Source organism: Phragmites australis, chromosome 5, assembly GCF_958298935.1.
Source record: "Phragmites australis chromosome 5, lpPhrAust1.1, whole genome shotgun sequence".
Taxonomy (NCBI): Eukaryota; Viridiplantae; Streptophyta; class Magnoliopsida; order Poales; family Poaceae; genus Phragmites; species Phragmites australis.
The window spans coordinates 42,815,218-42,832,092 of NC_084925.1; the positions used below are offsets into that span (position 1 = coordinate 42,815,218).

The window sequence follows — 16,875 nt, forward strand, 5'->3', positions numbered from 1 at the left end:
GAGGGAGAAAGCGTAATCATCACATAGTAGTTTGCAAAACCACCGCATCAAAATCGTTTCTAGTACATTGCTTATTGCCGCATTAGTTTAGATGAAGGGAAATTCTAAATTGGCAAGCTTCTCAAACTCGACGTTGACTCTTATTTTCTGGGAAGATCTACTCGACGTTGACCTGGAAGACGTCCCTGCGCTGCTCCTCCTTCACCTTGGGCACGACCACCTTGAGGACGCCGTTCTTCATCTCGGCCTTGATCTTGTCCATCATGTACACCTCCGGCGCGAGCTCGATGCGGCCGCTGTACCTCGGAGGTGGAGTGGCCTCGTCCTCGCCCGCCTCCTTCTCGCCCTCGCCCTTGATGACCAGGCTGTTCTGCTCCGCCCACACCTTGACGTGCTCCTTGCCCAGGCCCGGCATGTCCACGCGCAGGTGCAGCGCCTCCTCGTCCTCCTTCGCGTTCCAGCCGCGACGCACCAGTGCGCCACGGCCGGGCGCCACCGCCGCGACGTCGTCCATGAGGCTCAGCAGGCAGCCAAGGCTCTGCGGCGCACCGAACGGATCGCGGAACAAATCTGGATGAGGAAAGAAATAGAGTTAGTACAACCATTTCAATGCATTTGATCGAATCCATTTAGCGCAGTTGACAGAACGACCGAACGAGTTGGCATGGCACAAAGATGACGACTACCTGAGAACAAGCCTGGCACGGTGTTGTCCCCGCCGCGGCGCCGGCTCTCGTACTCGCGGCCGCTGTCGTCGTCCGACTCGCCCCCGTCGTAACGGCGGAGCTGCGCTCCGGTGTTGTAGCCACGGAGGCCGCTGGCAATGACCACCGGCCTGAGAGGGGAGCCGGCACCGGGTGCGGACGACGCGGCTAGGAGCTTCTCCAGTGCGCGTACCAGTGGCACACTCTTCGAAGCCACAGTGGAAGCCATGATACGCTCTCTCCTTCCTCCCTGTGGTGACCTGCCTTCTCTCTCCCTGTGGCCTGTGTTGATCTGCTGCTGTTCGTGGATGCTTGCTTTGATAATGCGGTGGAAAAGTGGAGGAAGTTTATATAGCGGCGCAGCTTGGGGAAGAGTTTAGAAGGTTCAGGAAGAACCTGCGGCCGCGGAACATTCCGGAAGGGGCACGAATGCCGCCGCCGCTCGCTCTCGGTTGAGAGTGGGCCCTCCTACCAGGCAAAACATATTTTTTATATTTCGAAAATAAAAAATTACAAAACTAAACTTCTATTTAAATATATATATATATATATATAAATCATGCATATCACCCTTGTAACGAACAATATGTTTAAAAAAATAAACATATCACCCTTACAATATGTTAAAAAAAATAAAAAATGTCGCATTCCATTACTTTCAATTCAAAACAATATCGAAGTGATTATAAAAAATTCTGAAAAAATTAATGATGCATAAGATATTATGATCTAGCTGGAAAAAAATTTCAGCCAAAAATATAATCTGTACAGTGAGAAAAAAACAAATAGAGTTAAATATATTAGCGGTCCTCGAACTTGTCCTGATATGTCTGAAAATACATTTCTATATCATTAATGTTGTCAATCAGATCTATACTGACTCAGAGGAGATTTTGACGCTGACGTGGTATGTCATGTGATGCCTGCGCGACAAAAAAGGCTAACGTGACGTGCCACATGTTGGCTGCGTGATAGAGGCAGTAAAAAAATAGAAAAATTAGAAAAATAAGAAAAACAAGAAAATCAAGAAAAATAAGAAAACATCATATTTTTTAAAATCGAAAAGAATATAAAATTAATTAAAAAACAGAAAAATTAGAAAAAAATCAGGACACTTGAATATGTCATAAGACCACATGCAACACCTCCTATTCTATAACACATTTTACTTTTAGAAGTATTTAGAATAGAAAGGACCAACGAGTGAGTCTATTGCTAACTGGCACTATAACATAATATGTCATTAGACCATATGCAACATGTCCTACATGCTAACATGCAGTCTATTGTTGAAATAGGGAGTGGAGTGGAGCGACGCGGCCGAGGGTGAGAGGGCGGTAGGACTGGGAGCGAGAGAGCCAGCTCATGATTGTGTTGGGCTATTTTTACTAGATAGACAAATTACTAATGTAGTCCTGAATGGTATTGTCACATCTAAAATTCTAATTTTTTATTGTGAACATTTTAAAATAATAAAATAATATTTTTCTGAAATTTGAAAGTTTTTTGAGTGTCCTCTTGTTCTTTCGCTGCTGTTTAAAAACTATGATATTTATTTTAATAAAGTTGTTTAGTTCGATATAGAAGTGTATATCACTTATTATGTCACTACATGTATAATAAAATAGATCATAGCATACATGTGAAATGTAACTGATTATTCTTTAAAAGAAAATGAGCGTGACATGTACGGTAGGTAATTTAATAAAATTATCATAATTACTAAAATATCTAATTATGTAGATCGATAGATTAAATTTATACTACCTCTCATCTCTACATAGTACAAACCACCATTAAAAGAGCTATATTTTCTTCACACATCTTTCTTTTATGCGTAACCAATGGGCACAGTTAACGTATTTCTTTCTCATTTTTTTTCTGTTTAGAGTAAAATAGACTCATTCGTTGCATGTGGTCTAGTGACATATTATACTATACTACCTGTTAGCAATAGGCTCACTCGTTGATCCTACCTATTCTAATTGCTTCCTAAAAGTAAAATGTGTTATATAATAAGAATGTGTTGTATGTGATCTAGTGATATATTAATGCGTCCTAATTTTTTTCTGATTTTTCTGATTTTTTTATTTTTTTATTTTTATAAAATTCTGATTTTTCCTGACTTTTTCTATTTTCTGATTTTTCTATTTTCCCTATTTTTTTCTAATTTTATTCTTTTTACTTTTTCTTAATTTTCCTGATTTTTGTACGCAGGCACTACATGGAATATCATGTTAGCGTCAAAACCCGTTCAGAGCTAATATAGATCTGATTGACAAGATTTAACAATATTAATAGTTCTAAAAATACATTTTTAGAGTTTATAATCTAAATTAACGTATCAGAAGACGTTCGAGGACGGCCCATAAGGCCCATCGAACCCGCGACCCGTTAAGGCACGTTGCATCCGACCCTTGCTCACCAAGCCCCGCTCCTGCCGCGACAGAATCGGGTCAGATCGGGGAGGCGGCGGAGGCAGGGAGCTCGCACCACCATGGACGAGGAGGAGCACGAGGTGTACGGCCAGGAGATCCCGGAGGACGGGGACATGGACGGCGCCTACGTTGACATGGCCGCCGCCGGGGATGACGCGGCGAAGGTACCACCCCTATATCCGTGTCTCTCGCGCTAAACCCTAGCCCTAGGCCCGTACGGGTCCCTGACACCGTGGGGTTCGTGAAGCTGCAGGAGCTCGACGAGATGAAGCGCAGGTTGAAGGAGATGGAGGAGGAGGCCGCCGCCCTCCGCGATATGCAGGCCAAGGTCGCCAAGGAGATGCAAGGTTGGCTTCCCTTCTCAACCCACCTACAATACGATGCTTGTACTTTCGCGGTGCGGTTAGGCTAGATTAGGCGGGTTCGATATGCTTGGCTATATTCTTGCGACGATCTGTGCATAGAATAAGTTTTATAAGATTGTTCGATTCGAGCAAGTTAAGATCAGTGCCCGTAACTATGACCAGATTCGCTATTTACTTTACTCGGGAAAATGTGAATTTGTAACTAATCTTGCGCCTGCTCAGTTCGTGGGCTTGTAAACCTGTTTTCTGGGTGTCTATCAATTGGTTAGAATAGGATGAAGTAAATAGGGCGAGGTTTTCTTTCACTTGGAAGATAAGCGTGTGAAGTATCAAGTATGTAATCATATTTTCTACCAACTTGGATTTCATATTTCATTGGCTTACATGTTGTACATGTAACTTGGATTAGCGTTTGCTGATCACACTGCAGTTAGAATTCAATCCTACCTGGATTCTAGATGTCCTTTCAGCTTCACTGAGGCTAATTTCCTTGCGCGCCTATGACCAGGATATGCGCTAAACAAAAAATCTCGTGCTAAAATTTCTATTTACTGCCTACCCCTTCTCGCGAAACTCATCCCTTCACCACCTCTATTTTCTATCTTATTTTAGATCCCTTGATTTTGTGTTTCTCTGTCCTATTGGAAGTCTCTTGCTCTTGTCACTACTCTCTTTTATATCGTAATTACTATTCACAAAACTCCAATCTATTGCCTCCTGCATACTTCAAACTATATCATTAACCATGAACTTATGTACATTCAATGAAGGTAATACTATCACTGAAGTGGTGAAATCTTTCTTCTGTTAGTTGCATACTTGCTTTCATGGATTAACCTTGTTTTGCCTTTGGATACCTCTTGTGGTTTTTCAAAATGAAAGGTCTTTTTGTGCAGATTAAAGGCTATTGCTTTTTGTGAATATGTAGGGAATAACCTTGTACTTGATTCCTTCTGATTATGTGCGTGTTTTTGTTGATATAATTTGGTAACCACTGTGTGTGCACGTGGATCCATCATTCATGTTTCAACATAGCAATATATGTCATCAAATATCTATCTGGATGAGCCTTCAAAATGTAGTCTATGTTTTGCCTGTGTTCTTGTCTTGTGATGGTTAGGTGGCCTAACGTGATTTAATTTTGTTTAGGGTTTACTTTTATCTTTCTGATGGCTATGCTAGTACTATCTGCAAGTTCTCTTGACACAATCACTCTTCTGATTTGCAGGAGGTGACCCTAGTGCATCGACAGCTGAGGCGAAGGAGCAGTTGGATTCTCGTTCTGTGTATGTTGGAAATGTAAGCTCGCTTGCTCTCTCTCTCTCTCTCTCTCTCTCGTGTGCGCGCGCAAATTATGCTATGTTACTGTTAAGTTTTTAGATAGTTATGTTGGCAAGGGATTCCTATTCTTATTCTATGCGTCATAAAATATGGAGTACGAAACATGGACATATGTAGAATGCAATAGTTCACACATGTTGCCTAGTAGTTGATTGGAAATGCCATTGACACACTTAGCTTAGTTATGAAATGCTTATATAAAAAAGCCTACTACTTTGCTACTTCCTTTATTCTGAAATTTAATGGATTGTGTGCCATGTCTACTGAAATCATTTAGTCCTCGGTGTTCCTAATTTGGGTATTACCTCCTTGCTCTCCATGCTTGATGCCATTCCTCAGAAAGCTATGCACTGCTGTTGTGTGTTTTTTTTTTTTGTGTGTGTGTTTATCATCATTCTTTGCTAACAGTACTCATCAATAATCAGTAGTTTTCTCCTTGTCTTTATGGTGTTCTATTTTTGTTGTTTTTGTGCATTAATTAAGTAGTGGTGATGGTCGCAGGTGTAGTATGCTTGATCAAGCCTTTCAGAATTGACTAGTGGGCATCTGACCTATATTTTAGAGTTGGCTTAGAGAGAAAAGAAAAGATAGAAATATTCCTGAAAAAAAGAGTAAAATATAGATATTCTAGGTTAGGTGACCTCCCTGAAGAAGCAAAGGAAGTCAGCACAAAGCTGCTGTATACACTTGGGATGGCTCTTCTGACTGGAGCCTTCTTCTGATGTGGCGTGATTTGTAGCCGCTGGTCCAATAAGATCACCTTTGTGGTGCATAGGTATGACATGTAAGTGTAACAGTAGAAAACTTTAATCTTGACTCTATTCATTGCTCTTAATGAACTTGTGCTCTGCCTATCTGCTCCCCCTTTTCCTTTTATTCCTCCCTCATTTCACCTAAAAATTGTTTGTTACTGAAGCACATCATTATGACTTCTTTTTCTTACTAACATGTGAATAAAGGCTGCCTGATCTTTTAGTGCACATGAGTGACATGTAGAAGACAAACCTTCTCTTTAGAAATTAATAATGGTTTACAAACGGAGTTGCACCACCTAGATGTTATGTGGAACTGATCATTGTAATGAAATATAACAATTCTGGATGCTCTACAAAAAAATGTTCACTGTGCTTGGATCCTTTTTTCCTTTGATTTCTTGCAGTACTGAAAAGAAAAAGGTTTATAATTTTTTTTCTTCCAGTCATAAGTTTTAGGCTTGTAGCATGATATTGAGTTTTTTTCTTCACTTCTGTTTCATGACTTGCATATCTCCAATATATCCCTTTGTATGATTTTTGTCTTACATATTTTCGTATGTTAGTTTTCTCCAATATATCCCCTGGTATGATGCTTGTCTGCATATTACATATTTACCATTCAAAATGGAAGATCAGTTTTCCAATAAAGTGACACCCTGACCCAAGCTGCCATACCATTTAAATGCGATTTTTTTGTGAGTTGTGACCTCAATAAGCTCTCTTATTTTTCTATGCTGTATACATTAACTTATAGATTTCGCAGTGCCTTAGCATGGTTTACTGTGGCATAGGCATACAAATGCCTTCAAAAGGAATAGTCTTTTAGAGAATTAACCTTCAAAATGAATAGCCTTCTAGGATGGTAGCAAGCTTATTTTCTTAAAGGGATAAGTCTTTTCGAGAATTAACTATTGAAAAGTTTAATGTGTAATTTGCCCCCATAGTGTTGTACTGTTGTGATTGAACTGATATATCAGTTGGTTTTCTTCATGTAAACATCAAATATGGATTATTTCATCAGTTACATTTTGTCGTGAACCTTTTCACATTGTTTGTCCATACTTTATCTAGATGCAGTGTCACCAGAAGCATCTCTTCACATTTCTCTTAATGAAAATCACATGTGCTGTTACGTGTGTTAATGCGTGGCAGAACTTATGTAATCTACTTTAGCCTTTGACTGTGAAGTTCAAGACAAGCGTGGTATAACTGATGGTTGGAAAGAGCTCTTCTTAAATACTCTTTTACTCTATTGGTCTGCACGTAAGCACGTCCAAAACTGCTAAACACGATTTCAAGTTGCATCTTGTGTGAGTTAATTATATAGCACATGTTGCAGAATTTATGGTCTTATGTTTCGGTTGTCCATTCAGTTAACACCATTTTACCGATACAATCATATACCGCAGGTTGATTATGCATGTACCCCAGAAGAAGTGCAGCAGCATTTCCAAGCCTGCGGAACTGTCAATCGAGTGACAATCTTGACCGACAAGTTTGGGCAGCCAAAAGGTTTTGCTTACGTGGAATTTCTGGAACAAGAAGCTGTTCAGGAAGCTCTTAATTTGAATGAATCTGAATTGCACGGTCGCCAGATTAAGGTAAAAATATATTCAGCTGAACCTCGATGTGAACTCATTGAGTTCAAAACCGCTTCTGAAGAGCGCTTTACTTGCCATTTTTAACTCGACCTTCTGCTCTGTTCTCAACAGGTTGCACCGAAGAGGACTAATGTCCCTGGTATGAAGCAGCGGCCACCACGTGGATATAATCCATACCATGGCTACCCTTATAGATCATACGGAGCACCGTATTTCCCACCATATGGCTATGGGTAAGTTGTGTGGTCTTTTACAATTTAGATTTCTAATTTTCGTTTCTAACATGATCTTTTATGTTCTTCCAGGAGAGCTCCCAGATTCCGTCGTCCTATGCGCTACAGACCTTACTTGTGAAGTCAAATGCAAATCCAGCCATAGTCAGTCCCGTGAGTAATTCAACCTGCCGATGTTTTGTTTGCACTGTTTCATAGTATTGCGGGTGGATGTTCCTGTCTTGTTACCTTTGTGGCTTCTGTTTAGCTGCTGCCATCGTCGGACATGTACTTTTGGTTGCTGTAATACGATGTGGTAGCTAAACAGCATGATGTAATACCGGTTTGCGTACTTTGTTCTGGAGCTTTCGGTATTCTATGCAGCTCTTTTCAGAAGAGATGGCAGTACTCATCAAGAAGAGACGGCGTTATGCATATGATGGCTAAAGAAGAATAATCAGTATATATCTAAATAGAGCCGAACAGTCATTTTAGTGCTAAAGAAGATTCACGAGTGTATAACGAACTAAAGCAGCGCATGATTTCAGTCTGCTGTCCCTGTTCAGATGCTAGGAAGTTGTCAGCTCTGGCCTCTTTAGAGCATCTCCATTGTGGTGTCAAAATGAACCGTGGGGAGAGGGGAAGTAGAGAGTGGTTGGATTTTAGCATTGGGGTAACCGAACCGTTTGAAAATTGAACCTCAAACTCGGTGCGTGTTCTCGTCAAGGGAATAAAAAAATAGCGAGGACTGCACAGCTTGGTTCTTCCGTGCCATGGACGGAAGAGGGAGGAGAAACGGAATGGCCATACGGATTGTCTCGACGGTGAGCTGACGGTGGGAGGGCTGACCGGCGGCAGATCAAGCTTCCTTGCCATCCCATCGAGCTTCTCACCGCTCAGAACGGGCTTTCCGCCGCCGGATTGGGGTTTCCACCGCGATCGAAGTCTCCGCCGCCGGATTTGGGTCCTCGCTGTCGCTGGCCGGATCGACCTCCCTTGGCCGGAGGACGTCGGGAGGGGAAAGCGGGGAAGAGAGAAGCAAAGAGAACGCGAGGGATAAGGACCACGCAATTCTTTTTTTACTCTAACTTGAGTCCCACAAATTGAACCAAACGCTGGATGGAACCTGGAGCGACCGAAAATCGATTTCAGCAGACCGACTGCTTTTTTTTAATGGAACGGGTTGACTTTATTTGATGAGGAATATACACTGAAGCTTACTCGAATGTTGCTGCTAAGCTGGATTGGAGGAGTCGACGCTCATACATCTATCACCAACGAGATAGGACTATTGAAGACTAATAAAACTATCGATAGTAGCGCAAAGCGCTATTAGAATGCTTGACGAATTGAACAACTCCGTCCGATTAAGTAGGATATGCCTTCCACTTTTGAAAAACTGAGAGACAATGACACTATCAAAAAACTAACACAACAAACCAGTAGATTATTCCTCCTCGATAAAAAAATCAAGGAGAGAGAAAAGTACATGTAGTTCTCCCTAAATCAAGGGGAAGAAACTACGAACTAACCTAATACCTAAACTAAAAAAAAGCAAACTACTCATTACAGTAGTACTGTACTAATTACCAGGGAGATCGAACCAACCTCCTCCACCGAGGCCGGTAAGCCGTCGGGGCGAGGGGGCCGGCCGCACGCCAATCGCCCCGGTGTCGTCCCAGAATCTCTTCCACTCGGGAGCTCTCCAGAACTGTCCAGGAGTATATTATCAGACCGACTGCTGAGGCTCGGTTGGAACCACCGCTGCTGAGGGCATTGGCGGATCCAATGGGTGGGCCGTGGACCACCTTAGGATTTTGCACCGGCCCCAAAAAAAAAAATCCTCATTCTCTCTGTCTGCTAGAGCCCAGAGGTAGCACAATTGACGCATCGAGTCGCACGGTCGCGCCGCCGGACGGACGCTAATAAACGCCACACGCCGCACGCCAGGTTCATCATTTGATCGGATACTCGTTTGTCCTTTGGCTAATTGGCTTGTTCGCCCCCAAAACGCATGCATCATGATTCATACATGCTCCCATCAGGCCGTCACTCGATTGAATTTTTTCTCTGCCGCTGTACTGACCGTCAGCATTCTCTGTGCCAAAACTGGCCAGGTCTTTGAGCAGATCTCTTTGCATTCTTGCATATTACATCGGATTGAGTTCGCATATGATCAGTACAGCGGATTGATTCATGCATGTCTTGAGCAGATTTTTTTCTCTACCGCTGTACTGACCACCCCAAAACTAGCCAAGTCGTCCTACGCCATCCACCCTAAGAATTTTGCATATAACCTTGTTTTCTTTGTTTTGAATTGATCACCAAATTTGCTTTGTGCTCTAGTGTGTAGCTGTAAAAGGACATATTTGTAGATGATCTTATAACAAGATTTATCAATTTGTGCGTGAATCTAATATATTAAGTATTTTTATTGTAGAATTGTTGAAACATGATAGAATTGGAATTGAGATATTGCATCTCTTTTTCAGAAACAAGCAACAAAGAAGATTGCTTTTACTTCGTCTCCTTATCCTGCTGCAGCTATAACAGAAGAGCAAACTCAAGAATAAGAAGTTACATCAGAGCAAAAGAGAGTAATTGAGGAAATTGTGAATCTGATCACATCTTCCCCATCTTCGGCTCCACTTGGTGACATCAAGGTGTACACGGTGAGTTGCGTAAAAAATTTATATTAAGCTGGATTACTTTTACCTAAAATACTGAATCTGCCACTGCACCAGCGTTGATCTTTGATCGTGTATCTTGTTTGCCGATTACTACTACCTAAGTGCGGTTCCAATGGAGCCTCATGCAGCGTGTAGCAACAGTATCAGCGTCCAGTGCTGTTAGCCTGATACTCCCCGGCCGGAGCATCCGTTCTCCTATTCGAAGTTCCATGCACATCATCCAACGGTGCGGCTGGGCCTCAAGCCTCAACTAATCGGTCTCCTTTTTTTCCGAAACGAACCGGCAGGAGAAAAAGCAGAAGTTAATTAGGAGTGATCTGACCGAGAGGGTGGTCAGACTCTCCTCTAAAAATACGCCCTAAACGCCACGCCCCAACGGTTGTCCAGAGACCTGCCTCCTCTTTAATCTTTTACCCGTCTGTAAACCTGCAAATCTGCGCTTTCTAGTTTACCGCGGGCAAAGCTGATCGTTGTTACCGTAAGGCCGACATAAAGTCTCTGAAATATATTACGTTTTCTTTTGCCCATCATTCCATCACAGAAAGAATATTGCAGATGGCCTCTGATTGCTCTCATGATGCTGCAGATGCCAAAGAGAGTCACAGTCTCACAGAGATGGTTAAAGAAACAGCAGCAACATGTAAGTTTTAGCGGCCCTACTGGCAGTCTGCCACTACATCTGTTCTTAAATATATATTATTTTAGAAATTTTATTTTATTTTTAAATAGATATCATTTTATATTTTAAGTGATACTTTATTAAAATACCTATATTAAAAGATATTGAAAAGTGGAATTTTAAATCAATGAGTATGGTGGATTGATGATTTACACACTATTAATTAAATATTAGAGAAATTGATAGAAGTAAAAATATCATACATGAAAAAATTTATTATAATCGTATTTTATATGTCGAAAGCTAAAAAACATTAAAAAAGAAGTAAGTTAGTACATAAAACTGCGAATTATCAACCGCGAGTTCCAACAAAGAATCTTGGAAAGCTAATAAAGCTAGGGGACAAAAGCACGGCAGGTGAGGTGAGGACACATCGAAAACATAAAACCGAAAGTAAAGAGAGCATGGCTTGGATAGCGAGAGTACAGACATCCTATTCAGAAATCCTTATTAACAATCCTAATGCCGGTGTCAGTTGTTGATTTCCAAAAAGTTTATCCCTTTCCTACCCTTTTGAGACCACACTAATCAAGAAAGATCTCAACCACAGCAAAGTGTAACAGTATTTGCCAACGATGTGTGTATGTACATTATACGATGTAGCACTACTGCTACTAATAGTCCTACTCCGTACCATCGAGAGAGAAAAAACCTATAAGCACCCCCGTAAAGTGATTTGCCTTTTAATTTCTCTCCATCTGTTTTTAAGGGAAACTTTAAAAGGATTTTTTGGAAGAAACAGAAAATGGTGGGTACAAAAGGGTGGCTAAGAAAACAGAAACTTTACTGTGATGTCAGAGTAATTTGGGTTTTTTTTAATCGGATAGTCTAGATCAATTAGAATATACCTCGTTATCAAGAGGTAATTTATGAGTATATTGAACATTTTAGGAGAAAAAATAGCATGAGAGTTTGTATGCCGGTGTGCCGTCGGGAATGAACAAGCCGTAGTTGTGCTCGGAAGCCAACCCAGGCTTGAGGTTCTCGTTGAACATTGCCGCTACCTCCCAGTTTGTCATCATCCCCGCCGCTCATGCACACCGCCACCGCCTCCTCTCCCGTGTGCCGCAGCCTGCTCCCACGAGCGTCGCCATAGCTCTCCTGTGATCGAAGTAACTGAGTATTTCATAAATTACGAAAAAAACCTATAGAGACCTTCAATAGCATAGTGGGTAAATATTAACAATACCGTGATAATTACTAAAATACTCAATCACATGAATGGTACGATTAACTCTATACTGCCTTCTGCTTATAGATAATATGGAGCACCATAAAAGTTCTTAAAAATTCAATCCTCAAACAAACTGTAAGATTTTTGTTACATTTTACCTAACCATTTTACCTATTGTCATCTGAATCTTTGAGCTTTGTATACAACCCAAAATGCAAAGGAAGCATTCTGGACACACTGGTCCCTGAATCAGTACAGGGTCTACTTGATATAGCGGCAACAGCCGCAGCGCGTGATGTCAAATATTCAATCCTGACCCAATGATCTCTCTAAAGCTTCGTACAGGTACAGATGACACCCAGAAAGCATCAAATATTTTGCCAGAGGCATCCATTCAGACCTGACCATACCTCAAGGTAGATATAATAGGCCGCTCCTGCCTCCAGCCCGTATGGGAATTGGGAAAACCCGTCAGAATCTAGCGTGCAGTGCCAAGGCTTGCAGAGACGCGCGCAGGCGGGCAGCAGAGGCAGGGAGAGCCCGGGGCTAGCTTGCCTTGCAAGAGACAATCAACTTGCCAGCCACGGACGCCACCGATCGATTCCCACCGATCCTGAGAAAAAGGTCCAGCTTTATCACATGATTTTGGGGCAACGTGACATGTGGATCCTTCACATCTGGGCCTATATATTAGCGACAACTGTTTTCTGATATACTTTCGTCAGATGAGCCCTATGAATGTTTTGTGCGCAAAATTATACTAACGAGTGTGTGTTGTGCAAGAAGACACGAGCGTGTTAACGTGTGGGCGCCGAACGCAGCTGCCCTCACCATCGTGGACGTGCCAATTTTGACAGGACGCACAAACGGCCTCAAAATCTTAGGATCGGGCAGGCAGGCTCGCTCCAGCGGCCACCGTGGTCCGGCCTAAAATCAGAGTGGCTTTTAGCTGCTTGCGACTGCCCGAGGGCTGCCATGCTGCATTGACATGTGCCTGCGCCAAAGCAGGTACCCTTCTCCACTGCTGTGTCCCTTGCGCAGCAGGCCACGTCTGCTGCAATCTTGTCCAATAGATGAGGCTGCAGAGGCCACGCCATCTTTGCATTGTACTGGCTCACATTGATACGCTCAGGAGATACACGAAGATCACACAATGTTAGCTCAGTGTATTTTTCTCAAGGTTGACACTGGTGAAATCTCGCCATGCATGTTGATTTGCTTCATGTAAACACCATAGTTTACATCTAGAGATTGTAATATTAGCAGCTCGCTTCACATATCTGCAAGCTAGAGGGAGAGTGATGAGGACACAGTACAGCAACATATCTGCAAGCTTAGGAACAACACGCGCACACCACAAACACACGCAGACACAATTGTAGCAAGAACTACAGGCAAGGTTATTTGCCATGGTAAGCTTAGCTCTCATGGTGACGGTGGCCAATCGAAACCGGCATAGCCCTCACTGAACCCACCGCCGTAGAACCTCACCTCAAGGTTCTCGAGGCCCTGGCCGTCGTCCCAGATGGCCTCGTCGTCGCTGCCGACGGCGTAGTAGTCGTCGACGTCGTCCATGAATTCCCACGAGTAGATGGACGAGTCCGAGTAGTCGGAGCACTCCTCCCAGTAGCTGTTCTCGTAGCAGTCGTCCACGCGCGGGCCCAGGACGCGCAGCCCCGGGTGTCTGTCCCGCAAGAACTTGTCGTCCACGGTCCAGCAGCCGCGCAGGTCCAGGAACTTGAGGTCGCGGCACTGAGCGAGGATCTCCAGCACCGCCTCCGTCGTGATCAGCATGTACCCCATCTCCAGGTGCCGGAGCTTGGGCATGCTACAGGCGATGGCGTGGGCCTCGTCGTGCTGGCACACCTTGTCGGCGAGGTCGATGGGGTGCATGACTCGCCGTAGCCCGACTAAGGACTTGCAGTGCTTGCCGAACGCCTCCAGGGCGCGGGCTCCGATCTTTGTGCAGCTGCTGATGTCTAGGAAAGTGACGTTGGATAGCCGCGGTGCGACGGTCTCCACTATGTTGTCGCTGATCTCGCTCCTTGGAATCTCTAAGGTCCGAAGAGCTCGAGCACTTGTGGAAGCAGAAGGAAACACAGAAGGATCAGTGTAATCCTGAAAGAGCAAGCACTGTATTTCTGAATACTACGACAGTTACAGTATGTGTACCAGCTGAACCCAAGTTTATGACCGACCAATAGGACGTGTAATTGTGAGAGCCTGGGTGGATGACTGTATGCATGTGCATACCAGTACTTGTGTTTGTACTTGTGAATCCAATAATTTGCATTGCTCATAAAAACAGATAATATATTAGCTCAATTCAGAACAAAGTATCTAATTTTGGTTCACTATTGCAGACAATTCAGAACGATACATATCAAGTGCTCAACTTAGTGAATCCATATCCTAAAAGTAGGATTCAGGACCAAAAGCATGACTTGGATGTATCATGCTGCAAGCTCCCTATCAATATTTTCGTTCACAAAACACATCCATGTCATGAACTGAAAACCAGTAGTTGAATTAGAGGTCATATACACTCTGTGAAAGCTGAGTTTATTTGCGCCTAAACTCAAAATCTTGAAGTTTTAAAAGGCACGCTATTAGCCTTTCATATAGATTGATGGTGTCAGCCTAGATCAAGAAATGGGCCTGAAATTTCAGATCAGAAATTAAAAAAAGACAGTGATATTGCTGTTCTCTTCAATCAAACAGCATATCAAATGACAGTCTAATTTATCATCACTCATAGTCCATCTGAATGTATATTCTAGCATATGCAATGTGCTATCAAGAGCATAGAATTCCAATCTACTAGCCTGTTTGGAACACAGAAATTTCACTAGCATTTTGTAAATTTTTTCCAAGAATTGGTTCACTTCCCGCAGGAATCATGATAGATGCAAGGCGTTAAGAAGAGAGAGCATCGCCAGAATTCACTTACTGGTCTCCAATAAACGAGAAGAGCGGATCGCAGGGCAGCCCGGAGACGCTGATGCGGCGGCACGAGCCGCCGCTGCGGCCGACGAGCAGCTCGACCATGCGGCCGATCTGCTCCGGCTTGCTCTGCTGCTGGCTCCACTCCTCGATGTCGATCTCCTGCCAGCAGTAGGGGCCGGCGACCACCCGCCCCCACGACTTGCACACCCGCGGCAGGACGGTGAGCACCTCCTGGAGCGGCAGGTTGCGGAAGATGAGGCCCAGCGCGTCCGGGAACAGCTCCTCCCAGCACCTGTACTCCTTGGCGTCCTCGCAATCCCCCATCAGTCTCCTCCCCTGCAGTGAGTGAAAGGACCAGCCTTAAGAACTACCCATGATGATTGATGAATGAATGTTTCAACTAACGAGATGAACTGCTGCAACTAAAAATGGAAGGGGAAATAGAGCTACCAATTCATTTCGTACACCATCTCTCATCAAAGAACTGAGGCGAACTAAGTCAACTGAATACAGATCTTGCAAGCAGACTGAGCCAAACAGAATGAACTGAACAAATTGAAACCCATAAAGTGCTGGCAAGAGACACAGACATGAAAAAGGATTGATTTTTACTCAGCAAGCTCAAATATTTTCCACTCGGAAGCCATGGAGGAGTGCAAAGAACTCAATTCCTTGCTCCAACCAAGAACCAAAACTTTTTTATTTCTATTTCTTTCAAGGGAGTGGGGGCTGCTTACCTTGGAGATCCCTCAAGAGCCGGAGATGCCAAAAGTAGCAGCCTCCTGGCAGCAAAATGGCTTGTGTGTGCTGTGAGCAAACCCAAAGAAGGCAACCTATCCAAGAACCAAGTGAGGGGTAAGAAAAGATATAAGCATCATCCAAAAGTTGACAAGAAAAGGAGCTTCATTAAAACTAATAAACTCCAACCACAGGGTACCAGAAAGAGGAAGGCGCAGATCTAAAAAGAAGGTCTCTTGCAGGGATGAAAAGGGATGGGGGCAGCATGCCAATTGGTGTACCTCCCACAACTATTTCACACCAGAGCCAAACAAAATGTATGGCTCCAGATATTTGTGGGAACCGTTTCGGCTCAAAGCAAAAGATGAAGAATATAATCTTTCCTATAATAATTTGCAAGAGAACACCACAAGAAACAGTTTCAGGATTGGGGGAGTGGTTTATTGCCTGCATATTTACCGGATTGATGATGTGGAGACGAAGGTCCAAACTCCAATTTGGATCTGCAGGAGGTAACACCTGATGGAGGAGGGGACTGGCTGGCTGGTGAGAGAATCGAAAGAGGGTGACACTGCAAGGGAGAATGGTCGGTAGAAGAAGACTGAAGAAGGCCCCTTTCGTGCGTGCGTGTGTTCTCGCTCGAGGAGAAAAAACGAGGGGCGCGCAGTGTGGATGCAGCTGCCGCGTGCCCCGGCCGATATTGCACGGCATGTGGAACTTTTTCCTTGTTTTTTCCCAGAGAAATTCAGACAAGTTCTTACATGTCGATAAGACAGTAAAAAAAATGCAAGGAAGGGGATTTAATTGAATAAAACGAGAAGAATCCTACCATGTTGACTTCAGAAAATGATACTTGCTGAAATCGTTTTTTTCTATCCATTGATTTTATTCATGATTTCGACGGTTCAGTATATAAGTAGACCTTTAAAGATGATAATTTATTCTGATTATTCCTTTAATCACAAGTAAATATTTGAATGATAAGATATAAATAGAATTTAATATCCACAGGTATGTTCGTGGATAAAAAATACTACCAACAGGTAAACAGATACGGATATAGATACTCACGGGGTGATTGAGGCATATACATGCTCGTGAAATCCGTATAGCATCTATGACAGGTGGGCCCAACACTCAAAACCCTAATCATTTTGCACTTATCACCCCTTCTCAGTTCCCACAGCATATCAGCGCACCCCGTACCGCTCATCTCGCCCTATGCCACTAGC

The 16,875-nt window shown here is 43.3% G+C and overlaps 3 protein-coding genes across 16 annotated transcripts; 1 reads left to right on the forward strand and 2 right to left on the reverse strand.

Moving 5' to 3' along the window:
• Window positions 1-13: 13 nt before the first annotated feature.
• On the reverse strand, window positions 14-1,036 carry LOC133919814 (24.1 kDa heat shock protein, mitochondrial-like). 2 transcript variants are annotated; one of them, XM_062364327.1, is made up of 2 exons: window positions 684-1,036; window positions 14-570 (listed from the first exon to the last, which is right to left on the reverse strand). In XM_062364327.1, exons 1-2 carry the CDS (start codon window positions 931-933, stop codon window positions 158-160), a joined length of 663 nt encoding a protein of 220 aa, XP_062220311.1. In that variant the 5' UTR covers window positions 934-1,036; the 3' UTR covers window positions 14-157. The 2 variants fall into 2 exon arrangements, with proteins under 2 accessions (XP_062220311.1, XP_062220312.1); XM_062364328.1 differs by having other exon boundaries at window positions 687-1,035.
• A 2,072-nt stretch (window positions 1,037-3,108) lies between these two features.
• On the forward strand, window positions 3,109-7,814 carry LOC133919815 (polyadenylate-binding protein 2-like). Of its 2 annotated transcripts, none has more exons than XM_062364331.1 (6): window positions 3,109-3,306; window positions 3,396-3,489; window positions 4,736-4,806; window positions 7,013-7,204; window positions 7,316-7,437; window positions 7,510-7,814. In XM_062364331.1, the coding sequence occupies exons 1-6, from the start codon at window positions 3,202-3,204 to the stop codon at window positions 7,556-7,558; spliced, it is 633 nt and encodes a 210-aa protein (XP_062220315.1). In that variant the 5' UTR covers window positions 3,109-3,201; the 3' UTR covers window positions 7,559-7,814. The 2 variants fall into 2 exon arrangements, with proteins under 2 accessions (XP_062220315.1, XP_062220314.1); XM_062364330.1 differs by having other exon boundaries at window positions 3,112-3,306; window positions 3,390-3,489.
• A 5,333-nt stretch (window positions 7,815-13,147) lies between these two features.
• Window positions 13,148-16,362, reverse strand: LOC133919816 (F-box protein FBW2-like). Of its 12 annotated transcripts, none has more exons than XM_062364337.1 (5): window positions 16,103-16,245; window positions 15,643-15,738; window positions 15,356-15,451; window positions 14,910-15,241; window positions 13,148-14,036 (listed from the first exon to the last, which is right to left on the reverse strand). In XM_062364337.1, the coding sequence occupies exons 3-5, from the start codon at window positions 15,380-15,382 to the stop codon at window positions 13,385-13,387; spliced, it is 1,011 nt and encodes a 336-aa protein (XP_062220321.1). In that variant the 5' UTR covers window positions 15,383-15,451; window positions 15,643-15,738; window positions 16,103-16,245; the 3' UTR covers window positions 13,148-13,384. The 12 variants fall into 12 exon arrangements, with proteins under 12 accessions (XP_062220321.1, XP_062220323.1, XP_062220318.1 ...); XM_062364339.1 differs by having other exon boundaries at window positions 15,356-15,432; window positions 16,103-16,239; XM_062364334.1 differs by having other exon boundaries at window positions 15,356-15,477; window positions 16,103-16,239.
• Between the last annotated feature and the right edge of the window lie 513 nt (window positions 16,363-16,875).